Source organism: Miscanthus floridulus, chromosome 5 (genome assembly GCF_019320115.1).
Source record: "Miscanthus floridulus cultivar M001 chromosome 5, ASM1932011v1, whole genome shotgun sequence".
NCBI lineage: Eukaryota > Viridiplantae > Streptophyta > Magnoliopsida > Poales > Poaceae > Miscanthus > Miscanthus floridulus.
The window spans coordinates 131,452,561-131,467,076 of NC_089584.1; the positions used below are offsets into that span (position 1 = coordinate 131,452,561).

Genomic DNA, 14,516 nt, shown 5'->3' on the forward strand with positions numbered 1-14,516 from the left:
AGTCTGTAACAACTTTTGAACCGAGAACAGAATCTACCCTAAACCGGACCTCTGTTGGCCGCTACTCCTCTTCCCAGTTCTCTGTTCTTCACACCTCCACTTCCAAATCTCCACCGCAAATTCGTGGAGATAACATTGGTATCAGATCTGTCGAGCCTTGGCGTCACGAGGGCTAGAGCCGGCGTATCACCACCATCACTTTACCCCGCTGCAGCGCTCGCGAAGGGTGATGGATCCCAACGTCCGCACAATGTTCGACGAATTGCTTAAGCGGTTCGACGACTTCGATTCCAAATGGCGACCACAAGTTGATGTGCGTGAACGAGCTCTGGGAGGCGGCGTTGGAGTCGGTTGATTCCTGCTCCGGATTCAGCCCTGGGTACATGTAATTGGCTAATTGCATTTTCTCTCCTCTAGAAATTATCAATGTAAACTATGCATTGGGACTGTCCTTAAACGAGTTTATGGTTCTTAACGTCTGTAGGTACGATATATGCATCTATGAATAGTATATGGAACCTATGAGTATACGTCTATACGAAGTAGAGTTTCTTTAGATATTGGATGGTCTTGGACCACCATGAACTTAGTACTTAAGTTCGTGCCTCACGGTACGTTGTTCCAGGCCTCGCGCAATTCCTCTGGAACCAGTTGCAGCGCCCGCGGCATCGTGCTTACCAGGTCGTGCACTGGACTCACCGACTGCGCGTACAGTTCACTGTACGTCAGCCGTTTCAGTTCCACCCCACGTCAAAGTTACCTGGGAATTCAATCAAAGGCTCTGGCCACGCATAAAGGCCAGCACATGCCGCGGCTGTGTCTTTTTTTCCCGCTGCTTGATTACCGATCGTGCCGTGGCAAGCGAGTCAGTATTCATTTATGTGCCTGCACCATTCACGGACGCGATAATCCGCTCAGACCTCAGTAAAAACTCTTATCCGCTACGGCTAGAACAGCCTCCGTGTATTTCGACTCGAGAAGATATTTTCTCACACGTAGATCGAGAAAACACCCGAAACCTATAAGCAGAGCACTAGGGTAGGGATTAGCAACGGGGTCGCCGTTTGATTCAGTGGGGGGCGTTGGCACGTCAGGTCTCAGGTTCAGGTACATGCACGATGACGCTTGTGTTCAGTTCAGTACCAGTCGATCGGCACGTAGTTCTCCAGTGCGTAGGAATACTGTGCGAACAGTAGCTGGGAGAGTGATGTGAGATGTTACGAGATCCTGTCAGTCGTTTTAGAGCCCCGTGTATGTATAGATGAGCTGCGAATCTAGCTGGCATGCGTTTTTCGCTCATCAAGACAAGATCGAAACGGGGTTAGTAGGCCCTAATGGTTGCAAGGAGAAGCGTGGAAAAAACTTCTTGGATTAGCCTGCATAGTTTTCCTTACTTATGTCCCTCTCAATCAAGCACTCTTGGTTGCTTTGAGCTGCTAGCGAACTCGTGTGCTGGCTGATTCAGAAACAGAGTAGCGGCCTCTGGCCTCTGCAATATCTAGACTTGGAGGGAATTGAGCATGGTTTAAATGTGTCTGCCTTGCATTAAAGGAAACCAGCGCCTCCTATCATCCCCTTCCTCAACCCTCCCTCATCATCATTATATAACACAAAGATCAGAGCTGCTTGACAAACACTCACACCTAGCAAACAGCTGCACGCAACCAGGTGGAGAGCTCCAAGCCACCAGCATGGCCTACTGATCGCTCTCTGCTCACAGCGTTCAAACTTCGTCCAAGGTAATGCCGAACGCATGTTGGTCCGTTCAAATGTACTGTAGCATGGGACGTGTGAGTTGTATGTGACGCTAATGAACATCGTGTAAACCGTGCGTCTCAGCGATCGGAACCCTGTGCGGCGGCGGGTCGCCGACGGTACGGTGACGATGAGCAGGAACAACGGCAAGGCGTCGAAGCTGGAATTCCTGAGGATGGGCCTGTCGAGGGCGAGGGGCGGGCCTTCGACGACGGCGCGGCCTGGCGGGGAGAGCCGGAACAACGGCAGCACGACGTCGCCGCGCCGGGTGTCTTCCTCGTCCTCGTCCACCGCGTCGCCGCCGAGCTCGTGCGTGTCATCCGAGGGCAGCCCAGACGCGGCCGCGGCCGCGCCGCCAGTCGTCGGCGGCGCGGCGCCCATGGTCCTGGCCGGGTGCCCCCGGTGCATGATGTACGTGATGCTGTCTCGGGAGGACCCCAGGTGCCCCCGGTGCCACAACGCCGTGCTGCTCGACTTCAACGACGGCGACCAGCGCCGCCCGCGTCAGCGCCGGTGAAACCACTGCACCCCACGCGCGATCCAGCTGATCTATCGGATTCGAATAGGCTGCTGCTGAGCTGAATTCGTTGTTGCCTTCAAGTCGTCGTCGTCGTCGTCGCTTAATTTCCCATTCGCGATCGAGTTTGTTTCGATTACCAAAGGAATTATTGCATAGACCTGTTCCTTCCGAGCGGCACGGTGTCAAAGGGATCGGTCTAGGTAATAATTTCATGCTTTGTTAGACACAATAATAATACTCGCGCTGTGCTAGTGTTCCTTATGATAATCTTGTGCACAAGTCTATTCTGACGAGCATTGTTCTATTTTAATTGAAGTAAGTAATTACGCTCTTGTCCTACCACATCGACATCGATCTCTGCTCATAGTGTGCATAAATATGCTGCAGCCGCATGCAATGCGATTGATGAAATGCATGTGCATTGTGGTGCAGTAGTGTAATAAGTGTTACCATGACAAAGCTGAAACTGCATGTCTTATGCAGCATGCGGATGGATCTGAAAGGAATATGGGTAACTTCGATATGTTCAGAGAGGTCCAGTATGATCGCCGATGCAAAAATCTCTCCTGGGGCGAAACCCAGTAACGAAAATCCACGAAGCAGTCAAAATGTAGCTCGGTTATCTTGTTCAGTTCACTGCTTGCATAATGGCCCTGTTCGGCTTATCCCATATTCGACTTGTTCGGCTTCTTTTTTCAGCCGGAACAATATTTTTCTCTCACAACAATTCAGTCGGAACAGTGTTTTTCAGCCAGTTTCAATCAAGTTTCAGACCAACTGAACTCCATGGAATTAGTCTCATATGTGAACTAAAGTACTGGATTCAATACAATCATTCAAACCGATAAACTTGTAAACACAAATTGAGGATCGTAGGTCCATTGGTTAGGTTTTTTTTTTTTTTTTTTTTTTCTGTGGTGGAACTTGTTCATCCAAATTCAAGCTAGAGGCTCAGCACCAGTTTTCCTATATTTTTTTCGGAATCAGCAACGATATTAATTTAGTGGCGGTCACATTAACATAGGGCGTATGCATGTACGTTTGCATGAATAGTGTACGTGATTGTTTATGTGTGTGTGTTTGCACGTATTGTATTTTGAAAAAAAAAATTGTTAGCACATGTTTTGTAAAAAGGAACTTGTGAACGTGCTGTGCAAAGGCCATACTTGTTCGTTTGATCGTTTCTGTGACTTATAAATCGGCTGATGTTGTTTTGTTGTGAAAGAAAAACAACGTATCATGACTGATACGATCAAGCGAACAGGTTCGTTGGCTGATGGACTATGTGACTCCGCGGCACCTTAAGTCCTCCAAAACTGTCTTATATATACTCAACTCAAATAGTACTAGCATAGTTTTTTTTCCTTTAAAAGGTTTATGATTTTTATACCTTATCTACCTAGAGGATAAAAAATCAACAAAACTACAAAAGTATAATCACTTAGTCCAGAAGTACGATAATTTTTTCTCGGTCATACAAAAGGTTTGCGTGTCTTTATACTCAGATAGAGAAAAAATTTAATACAACACGCCTTAATGGCGCCCTAGAAGGTCAGAAGAGTTATACATTGATGCTCGGACCCTTCTTAGTGTACTCTAGTCCAACTGGTTAAAGCGTCCCGGCGGCACTTCTTAGGTTCTGGGTTCGACTCCCCGTAGGAGCGAATTTCAGGCTGGGGTTAAAAAAATCCCCTTTTATGTCCCACGCTAAAGCACAAATCTAAGGACCGGTCCGTTCTCACAGGGCGACGGTGCCGCTGTGTAAGGGTCGGGCAGGGGTTCGGGGGTTTTCTGGGCCTGCGTGAGAAGATCTTCTTCTTAATGCAATGCCTGGGGTGGTCATACCCTCGTAGGTCCAGTTACAATTTTCGACTTTTGTCTTGAGTTTGACCAAGTTTATTGAAAGAACTATTAATATCTACCATATCAAAGAAGTAAACTATGCAAATATAGTTCGTAATGGATCCAATGATACTCATTTGATGTCGTAAACATTATTGTTATTTATTAGAAACTTAGTAAAAGTTCGGGTAATTTAACCTTTGGCAAACTTAGAGATCTATATATTTTGGGACGGGGAAGATACCGTTAAAGATGTACCGGCATGATAGTGTTATACTAGTACATTGTACATTCTTTAATCCAAAAGGTTGGAATCATGCACGAGGCCGGTTCTCTTTGCTTAAAAGAAAGCGAAAAAAAAACCTTTGAGACTGTCAACTACTCCGTTATGAGTATTGAGTAACTTGCAAGGTTGCGACATGTAACCCTCTGGATGACGAATGCAGTGAGTTCCTGCTGCAGTCCAATATGAAACAACGAGAGCAGTAAAACAGAGAATCACCCTGTTCGCTTATGTTGAAATTTAGCTTATGCTGAAATATTATGAGAGAAAAATATTCGGCCTGTTCGCTGGTTGGTTTCTGGGCTGGTTTAGGTTGGCTGGTGCTGGTTTGTTGTGAGAGGAAAACACTGTTGGCTGGCTGAAATCAACAAGCGAACAGGCTGATTGTTTCATGTCTGAAAGAAGCCAACAGGGTGAATGACTTTGCAAGCTGATCCTGATAGCGAGGAGAAGCAAGCATCTTGGGATTTGAGAAGAGGAAACATCAGCCGAGGTCAGCCCCGGGCAGGTGGCCAGCTGGTTCCCTTGTGTCCCGAAAGTGATTCGCCTGCGTGCGAGTGCGACAGTGAGAAGGAAAACCTCGAATCAGAAGTGGCGAGAAGGGAGATGCTGGGTGGTTAGGGTCATTGAAAGGGAGGCCTATTGCCGATTAATTCGCTTTTAATCCGTATAAATGCCCGAGTAATTGGAGACAGTTGTGCTGCTGCCACAAGGGGGATGGGGGCGGTGTCAGCCGGGCGATTAACCCCCCCCCCCCCCCCCCCCCCACCCCCCTTTCGCTTCAATGCCCCGCCCCTGCTGCCGCAATTGGCAGCACACCAACGCAAAGCGCAGCTGCTCCCCGGCCCCGGCCCGCTTCCCTCTCTGCTCGGCACATCAGCGGTGGCCGGCCGGTGGTGGCCTTCTTTTCTTCTGCTGCTGCTGGCTTTGATCTCTCTCTAATGGCCATCATGTTCCGCGCCTGCACCACACGGAATTATTAAGGCCCGTCGTCCTTCGCCAAACAATTTGGCACTGGAAGCGGTACCGCATAGTACCCGCTGTACTTACCGACACTGTCCGGCCCCTGGAATGGCCAAGATCCCGTCGAAATCACTTGCGTCCAAAGACACGGCACGGCACAGCTGGATATCGTCGTAGCAGCGCACTGTCGCATTGATTCATGGTACTCGTAGTAGTAGGATTGTTTCATTTCAGAGAGCGATTCACTCCCCCACCCGTCTGAAAATGACCCAACGAACAAATACCTCCCTCCCAACGCATTGTCCATGGCCGCGACGTCTGGGTGTCGTCGTCACTGCACGTTGCACGTCGCGAGCGCGCAGCATCGCATGGTCAGGGTTCAGGTGTGCTCTGTGCATGCAGCTGCAACAAGCATGGGAGTACATTACATGCATCGTCAAGCTTGCTAGCTAGGCGCGTAAGTAAAGCGCGGTGACGACGGACTGACGGAGCGCCAACCACTCGGATCATCCTTTAAATCCGCTTCCTAAAATTTCAGCTGCTGAGCCATTGGTGATTAAAGAAAGGCTTCAATGCCGTATAGTGCCTAGAGAAAACGATGATTTAGTGCTCATGAATGGCGGTTGTTGCATGGCGCCAGGCGTTACAGCTTACAGGCCCATATGAATTTGATTTGATGACCTGTTCCAGGGTTCCAGTTTTGGTATTCGCCTCGGCTGGCCACCCCCCATGTCAATGCCGTATGCTTGCTGATGGAGCCCTGGAGGGTGCAGCTGCCGGTGTGCGTACTCCATCAGGTTAGTAGGTTACCACCTGCACTGCTTCTCCGGTCGTTGAAAGAAAAAAAAAAAAAAGCAAACACATACTACTTCTTCTAATTAGTTTTTTTTAGCAACACTTCTTCTAATTAGTAGGAGAAACAGTGTATCTGAAAGCGCACAAAGGCCCGGCCCGGCCCCGGAACTGATAGGTCCAGGCCGTGCTGCTCCCTCAATTCTTCTGCCAACAGCCCAACAACCGCCGAGCGGGCCGCGCACGTCGCCCCGCGTCCGGCTGCCGCTCCTCTTAGCCGCCAATTCGCGGTGGGCACGCTGGGAAAGTGGGAATATGTTCCAAACCATTAGCCGCCGATTCCAGCGAATGAATAGGGCAACAGGCTAGAGGAGAGGACCACCAGAGGCGAGCTGATGAAGAAGCTGGTGTGATAGGCAAAGCTGGACTGGACATACCATATATACCATGATGCTAGAGCCTAGATGGCAGATCAAAGCAGAACGGTGGATGGGCCTGTTTGGACCGCATTAGCGCTCCAGGTCCACTTCGGCTCATGCTAAAAGCCTGTCTGGAGTCGCCGTGCGGTTATTATCATGGATCACCTGAAACCTTCCTCCATGCCCATACTACATCATAGCAAACCGCCAACGTTGCCTTAGTCAGGCAGCCTAGAGGAGCAAACCGCCAACTTGGACCAAAACGAGAGTTGAGTGCGTTAGGCCTTGTAGCCCACGGACCACCACCACACAGCCCATTTCGGTCCTTGCGCTCCCTGCAATCGCCGAGTCCATCACCTGAAACTGAAAGGCTGAAACCCTTGTGCATCCCCACCCAACACCGGGCACCTGCCACTCGCTCATGGCCTTGTACACCGTCAACCTGCCGGCCGCCATTAGTTACCTCCTGTGTCCTCTCCCTCCACCACCTCCCCGACCCCGAGGCAAAAAGACTGGAGTACTCGGTCAGGATCAGGGTTGTAACGAATACCGAAGCCTTTTCGTCCTTACCTTTCATTTGATCATGAGCTGCGCCCAAAACCAATTCAGTAGAGAGCGGGGATCCACGTCCATGCACCGTCACAGTGGTCTGCCCGGATCAGGAGAGCCTGCGTGACTCGCGGTCGGGCGCAGTCCGCTCGGCGCCGTGACCTTGCATGCAGGCAGCGGGTCGATGGGGGAAGCCAAAGCCATCATCGTCATCATGAGCTGCGCCGCGCCGCTCCGGGCGGCCAGCCCTGTTCGCTAGCTTTCGCTGGTCTAGCTGCGCGTTCAGGCCTCAGGCGGGTGCGCAGGTGCAGCGGCAGCGGCACAGCGCGCACGTCTATCTGCTGCGCTCGCACCGTGCAAGCGGAACAGTACGCGGGCTAAGCTGTCCAGTGTCCACGGCACGCGGGTGCACAGGGAACTATGAACTCTTCTGCACCCTGGCGCTGCTGCTGTTTACTGCCACGACGAGTATACTCGTTACTGTATATCTCGGAGCTGCAGCAGTAATGAGTGCCACATTTTTGGATTATTTTCATTTGACCTGGTACAGCACTGCGGAGCAGCAGTGTAGTATACTGTCACCGTCCCCAAATAAGTCTTATATTTCGAGGAATCGATCCGTCTTAACTTTGACTAGATTTAAATAAAATAATATCAAATTTGTATCTTTAAATAGATTTACTATGAATACTTTTAATCTAATGATACTTATCTAGCATCACAAATATTAAGTATTCTTTTTATATATTTTATCAAAGTTGAGATTACTTGACTTTTTAAAATATGCGATGGAGACTTTGATATACACTTAAACAAAATAGTATCTAGATTTGTATCTTTAAATAGATTTACTATGAAATATATAATATTTTTTAATCGAATAATGCATGTCTGGTATAATAAATGTTAAATATTTTTTTATATATTTGATTAAAGTTGAGATTATTTGACTTTTTAAAATACGAGATGAAGACTTATTTTGGGATACACGAGTACAGACTTTTTAAAAAAAAAATTGAAATATGGGTATGGATGGATAGATCTCAACACCCCCTGCAAGGAGCAAAATTGGTACAAGCACAGTAGACCTTGCTATTCTGCCCCACGTGGGAGACCCCATATGCCACTCTCTTCGGTAAATCTCGCTCCTGGCACAAATAATTTTTTTTTAAAAAAAAGACAGAAAAAAATTCAAACAGTTGCTTGCTCCCTCAGTGGTCTCCCACTTGTCAGAGACAGTAATCTGATGGTGGGGGTAGCAACTGTGGCACTGATCGCAAACCATGCAAGAAGTAATGATGGCGAACAGGCATGGGGCAATGAAGAAAGGTACAAGAAAGCTTGGCGGGTTGCCGTCCCCTGGCCGCCTGGCCGTCTCTGCTAGGCTGCTGCTACTGCTAGCGAGCAAGACAAGGCTAGCTTTCACGTGGACTGTGGCAATCTTTTCGGTAGATTTGGGCGTCTGTGATGTTTGTTGCTGCTTCCGTGTCCTGTCATCCTGCGCACTGTGGGTAAAAACATCTCCTTTCTTCACCCCTGATCGAGAACCAGGCATGGTTACATTACTTACATAGGCCTTGTTTAGATGCATCCCAAATTCCAAGTTTTTTCACTCTCTCTCCATCACATCAATTTTTAGCCGCTTGCATGGAGTATTAAATGTAGGTAAAAAAAATAACTAATTACACAGTTTAGTTGGAAATCACGAGATGAATCTTTTGAGCCTAGTTGGTCCACGATTGGACAATATTTGTCAAATAAGACGAAAGTGGTACTATTCATCGTTTGAAATTTTTTCGCAATCTAAACGAGGCCATAAGCTCATTTTAGCGAGTTTTCAGCATGATTTAGCGAGTTGTTGGCTGATGGTTTCTGCGGCTGATAAGCCGGCTGATGTTGTTTTGTTGTGAGAGAAAAACACTGCACCAGGCTGATAAGTTCAAGTGATCAGGGCCTAAAATGAGCGCTAGTTTACTTCTGGAAAAACACTTTAAACAACACTTCTCGGATGCCAGCCGCATATTTTTATAACGAAAGATTAATCTCCGTTCTCTGCATAAACTAAAGTGCAGGTAGCAGTCATATTTACAGGCATATTTTTGTGGCGTTTCGGGTCTGGCTCTACCATCACCTCCGGCAGCGGAGCCGGAAGAGCCACACCAAATGAGGACACGAGGAGGAGCGCTTTTGTATGTTTGGAGGAGGAGGAGCTACAGCCCTTTTCACATACAAAGGTAGATCCACGGTTTGTGGCTTCGGCTCTGGCTCCGGTTCCAGCACCGGCGGAAGAACCCGCACACGCGAAGCCGTGCCAAACACGGCCTTGGCTGATTGGCTCCACATCCGACACACCAGTATTGCTTTTCCAGGATGAGCATACCAGTACTACGGAAGAGCGACGAGTTGTAGCTTTCACGGCGGTCGCGCTCGATCTGATTGCTCCGCTTGAGCGTCCACAAGGAAACAAGACACACGAACTTGTCTCGAATCCTTGATACGTATATGTTCTCCTATTAGCGCTCGTCCGTGCTTCTTACGAGCCCTACTACAAGGACTCGGTACGAGCTGCTGGACCATCAATAATGCTGACGACGACGCAATTACGTAGAATCGTTGTCTAACACTAACAGGCTATCTTCCTTTAAATGCATGGCCCTCGTCAATTTTCCATTGTCCCCCGTGCTATTTAATATAGTGGCGTACATGCTAGCGATTATTATAGCGAGAGCCAAAGAGGATGACCAGATAAAAGGGATAGTGCCTCACCTCATTGAAGATGGTTTATCCATCTTGCAATATGCAGATAATACAATTATTTTTATGGACCATGATATTAAACAAGCAAAAAATATGAAGTTGTTCCTTTGCACTTTTGAACAATTATCAGGTCTATAAATAAACTTTCATAAGAGTGAGATCTTCTGCTTTGGGCAAGCAAAAGAATGTGAATATCAATACTCACAACTCTTTGGCCGTAAAGTAGGATCCTATCCCTTCCGATATCTGGGAATACCTATGCATCTTAGAAAATTAAATAACAAAGACCGGATGATCATTGAAGAAAGAATTGAGAAAAGACTTTGTAGTTGGAAGAGCAAGTTCCTATCAGTAGGTGGCACGCTTGTGCTAATCAATTCTGTGCTATCCAGTTTACTGATGTATATGTTCTCTTTCTTTGAGGTACCTCGAGGGGTTCTCGAGAAAATAGAATATTATAGATCAAGGTTTTTCTAGCAAAATGACCAGCACAAGAAAAAAAATATAGACTTATAAAATAGGGTTTAGCGTGTCTCTTTTAGAAGGGCACTAATTGGAAATAAATTGCTGGAATGGAATAATCTAATTGCAACTATTGCGAATGTAAACCTACAAGCAGGGAAGGATACTATCACATGGACCTTAAGTAAAAGTGGTAGTTTTACGGTTAGGTCGATGTATAGATACCTCATCACTAATGACATCAAAGTAACACAAGAAATTTGGCCTGTCAAATTGCCACTTAAAATCATGATTTTTCTTTGGTTCCTCGAAAAGGGTGTAATACTAACTAAAGACAACCTAGCTAAAAGAAATTGGCAAGGAAGCAAACATTGTTGCTTCTGCAGTAATTTTGAGACTATTCAACATCGTTTTTTTAGTGTAATTATGCTAAATTTCTTTGGCGTGCGTTGCATATGGTGTTTGGTATTACCCCACCCTGTACTGTAGAAAACCTTTTTGGGAATTGATATAAGCAGTGTGGAAAATATTCAAGCTTGTTATTACTAGCAGGGGCAGCTGCCTTCTATTGGTCCTTATGGCTCACTAGAAATAATAGTGTTTTTGATAAGTGCAGTCCTAAAACATTTTTGTAGGTATTATTCAGGGGAACATACTGGTTCCGGTTTTGGAGTCTGTTGCAGCGAAGTGAAGAAAAGAAAGAATGTATCTACAAAGCTTATCAAACCTTGGAGACATCGGCTTTGGCATTTTTGTTCTCTTATGGATGGCCCATTATGTCTAGGATTACAAATTGATTTTCTATCTTTTTTTGTGAGTCTGCTTTAAACGTAAGTGTGAGAACCTTTTGTAATAATTTGGTCTGATTTCTCACCTTAATTTGAGCGAGGATGAAGCCAGATGTTTATACCATTATCTAAAAAGCTGCATCCCAAGTTTGAAACCTAGATATACCACCCTGCAGAATGCATATAGCTGTTAAAGACAAGGAAATTTAGGCCCCGTTTAGATTCCAAAAAAATTTGTGCAGTATCCGTCACATCGAATCTTGCGGCACATGCATGGAGTATTAAATGTAGACAAAAAAAACTAATTGCACAGTTGGGTGAGAAATCGCGAGACGAAACATTTGAACCTAATTAATCCATAATTAGACACTAATTGTCAAATACAAACGAATGTGCTACAGTAGCCAAAATCCAAAAAATTTTGGATCTATACGAGGCCTTATAGCATCATGGCTCGGATAGGCTACGCCAAAGCGGAAATGATCGTCCACATGGTCCGCAGTCCAGACAGTGACTTGACATAGGCGACAATTGGTAAGATGGCGCGGTCTCCGTCCTTCGCGGCAAAATTCGCAAACAAATATTCCTTTTGCCAACAGCATCGTCAGTAACGAGCGCACGCAGGGACATGGGACACCGATACGGCGATACGCAGCATTGCAGCGGCGAAGGCACGTCCAATCTCCCACAGTTGGAACATACGACCGAGAAAAGTCTGAAGAACAGGCTTACAGGCAGCAGAGAGCTTAGAGCAAGTATACTGATCGACTGGAAGCCGGCGGCGAGGGAGTCCACGTCAACAGAATCTGAGCAGGAGGAGGGAGAACAGATGAGAGAGAAGGAAGCGGGCAGTAGCCTTGCCGTCCGGCTGAAGGGCACTTCCCAAGACACAATCGTCTGCTCCCATCCTGTACGAGCGATAGAGCTGCTGTTTTGGTGGCCCCCCGTCCCCTCCTCTGGATCCTATGCTCCCACCAGGTCTGTTTTCTTGCCTGGCATTGCAAGGGGCAACAAAGATGTAGCCACAAGAGATGAGATGCACATGCAAATAAAGTATTCAATAAAGAAAAACTAACAGCCAACCTAAACGCCAGCTTATTATTCACATATTTGCATATGCTGCCTTGAGATGACATGGCTCAGCGTACCGCCGGCTGCTGGCCGGCTTATTAACCATGTTCTTAGGGCGGAGAAACGGAAAGAGTACCTCTTCACGGCAGGCTGCTTGCTCCCCTCGTGCTTTCACGTCAAGGGTTAAATGCAGGTGCAGCATGCTCCATGCCTGCACTGCACATTGTCCGCTGAGGCCGGGCCCTGGCTTCACACGAGTCGGCAGCGCGCTAACTGTTTCAGCTGCATCACCAACTCAGCATTGTGCACTGTTCCCGCCCGGCGATGTGAGTTTCCTCACGAATCTTTTGACACTAGCAGCGAGCGGGTCACAAACGTGCGAGAACACGGTGAAACAGGCAAGTCCCTGCACTGGCCACTGATCATCATTGGCAAAGGCCATTGCACCAACCAACGGAATACTAGGAACGCAACCGGACTCGATCTTTTTCGTGAAATTAACCTTTGATTGACAAGCTAGCGTTCGTTGAAAAGACCCACACAGCCTTTTACGCGCATCAATCTTCGTGGGTAAAAAACAACAAGGTCGTCTCTCTGCATACGGTACGGGACAGGGTACCCCTGCAAATCAGGCATTGTACTCCTGTCCCTCCTGCATGCGTCCTGCCCTGCCCGTGTTGCGACTTGCATGCACATGTGTGGGTCTTTTCAGCCTCCTGTAGTCCGGATCGTCTGCGTACAGGATGGGTGGCACACTTGCGCTGTGACGTGAAGTTACAACTGTTCCATCATACCCCAGGGCACACATGAACGCCTCGGAGTCTGGAGGCCGAACCGTGCTTGGATGCGTGCTGCTACGTCGCAGAAGACCCGCCCGTTTTCTGTTCACCTTTTCCCTCGCAAACTCCTTTAAAACCAAGCTGCACAGCCGTCCGCCATGTCGCACAAGGTTTTCAAGCGTTTTAAGGCACGCACCAACCTTTTCCTCCTCCTAGCTCCTCTACTCCTATTCCTCAGGTTCACGGTTCACCTCGAGCAGTGCTGCGGCCATGGTGACCAGAAGGCTGGCCCTGAGCTCCCTCTTCCATGGCAAGGCAAGGGACACTTCCTTACCACCGCCGCCTCCTCCCGCTACGACCGCCGGCCCGGCTGCATGGCCATGGCCGTCCAGCAAGAACCCAAGAGCGCAGTCCACCCGAGCCACGACGCCGCAGGTGGCAGGCGCCGGCAGGACCACCATTGCCTCCATCGTCCTCGACTCCGCCGACTCCTCCTTCACGGCCTCCTCCGCGCGGCAGGACTGCTGCTCCGACAGCCTCTCCACGGCGTCCGAGGCGTCGGCGGCGGCGTGCGACGACGCGGCGGACGACGCCGTCGTGCGGGGGATCCGCTCCGACCGGCTCCTCTTCGACCCAGGTGCGTCGGCCACCAACTCCATCCTCGAAGAGAAGAACGCCGCCGCCGCCTGCGCGGGCGCCAAACAGGAGGAGGAGGAGGAGGAGGCGTTCGGCGGCGCCGTGGCGGTCGCGTTCGAGTCCGCGGACCCGTACGCGGACTTCCGGGCGTCCATGGAGGAGATGATGGCCGCGCACGGAATCGGCGACTGGGGCTGGCTGGAGGAGATGCTGGGCTGGTACCTGCGAGCCAACGACGGGGACACGCACTGCGCCATCGTGGCCGCGTTCATCGACGTCGTCGTCGACATAGCCGACCCGGCTCGCGAGGCGTGCTCTTCGGAGGCCTCATCTTGCACGTTTGCGGCGGGAGAGTTGGATGTGGCGGAGAAGGTCAAACCAGCTGCAGTGTTCACCGTGTCATGTTTGGATTAAGCTGAACTAATCTTCGTGATTTATTTGGCTTATCTACGTGTTAATTAATCTCGTCGTTCTGAAATGTTTAGAGACTAGAGAGCACAAATGTACCATAGTACTATTGTACTATGTGTCAAGACTCAAGACGATCATCCTACGTTGACTTAGGCTCTGTTTAGATTTAAAAAAATTTCACCCAAAGTGTCACATCGAATCTTGCAGTACATGCATGGAGTACTAAATGTAGACGAAAAACAAAACTAATTGCACAATTAAGTGAGAAATCGATGAAACTTTCGAACATAATTAGTCCATAATTAGATACTAATTACCAAATACAAACGAAAGTGCTACAGTATCCAAACAGTAGCCAAACCCAAAAAAAAATTGGGAACTAAACGAGCCCTTATCTAGACGTACGATCAACCTGTTCAGATTATGTGTATGAAACAATTAAGAAGGTCGTTACGGCGCAAAACATGCATGCATGGACTATATATGTGG

General features: G+C 48.3%; 2 protein-coding genes across 2 annotated transcripts; both read left to right on the top strand.

Annotated features, from left to right (window-relative positions):
- Positions 1-1,655: 1,655 nt before the first annotated feature.
- LOC136453639 (protein GL2-INTERACTING REPRESSOR 1-like) lies at positions 1,656-2,527 on the top strand. The gene is made up of 2 exons (XM_066454197.1): positions 1,656-1,739; positions 1,840-2,527. Exon 2 carries the CDS (start codon positions 1,886-1,888, stop codon positions 2,270-2,272), a length of 387 nt encoding a protein of 128 aa, XP_066310294.1. The 5' UTR covers positions 1,656-1,739; positions 1,840-1,885; the 3' UTR covers positions 2,273-2,527.
- Positions 2,528-13,105: 10,578 nt separating this feature from the next.
- LOC136453637 (transcription repressor OFP13-like) lies at positions 13,106-14,149 on the top strand. Its single transcript, XM_066454196.1, has one exon. It carries the CDS (start codon positions 13,251-13,253, stop codon positions 14,028-14,030), a length of 780 nt encoding a protein of 259 aa, XP_066310293.1. The 5' UTR covers positions 13,106-13,250; the 3' UTR covers positions 14,031-14,149.
- The last annotated feature ends 367 nt before the right edge of the window (positions 14,150-14,516 follow it).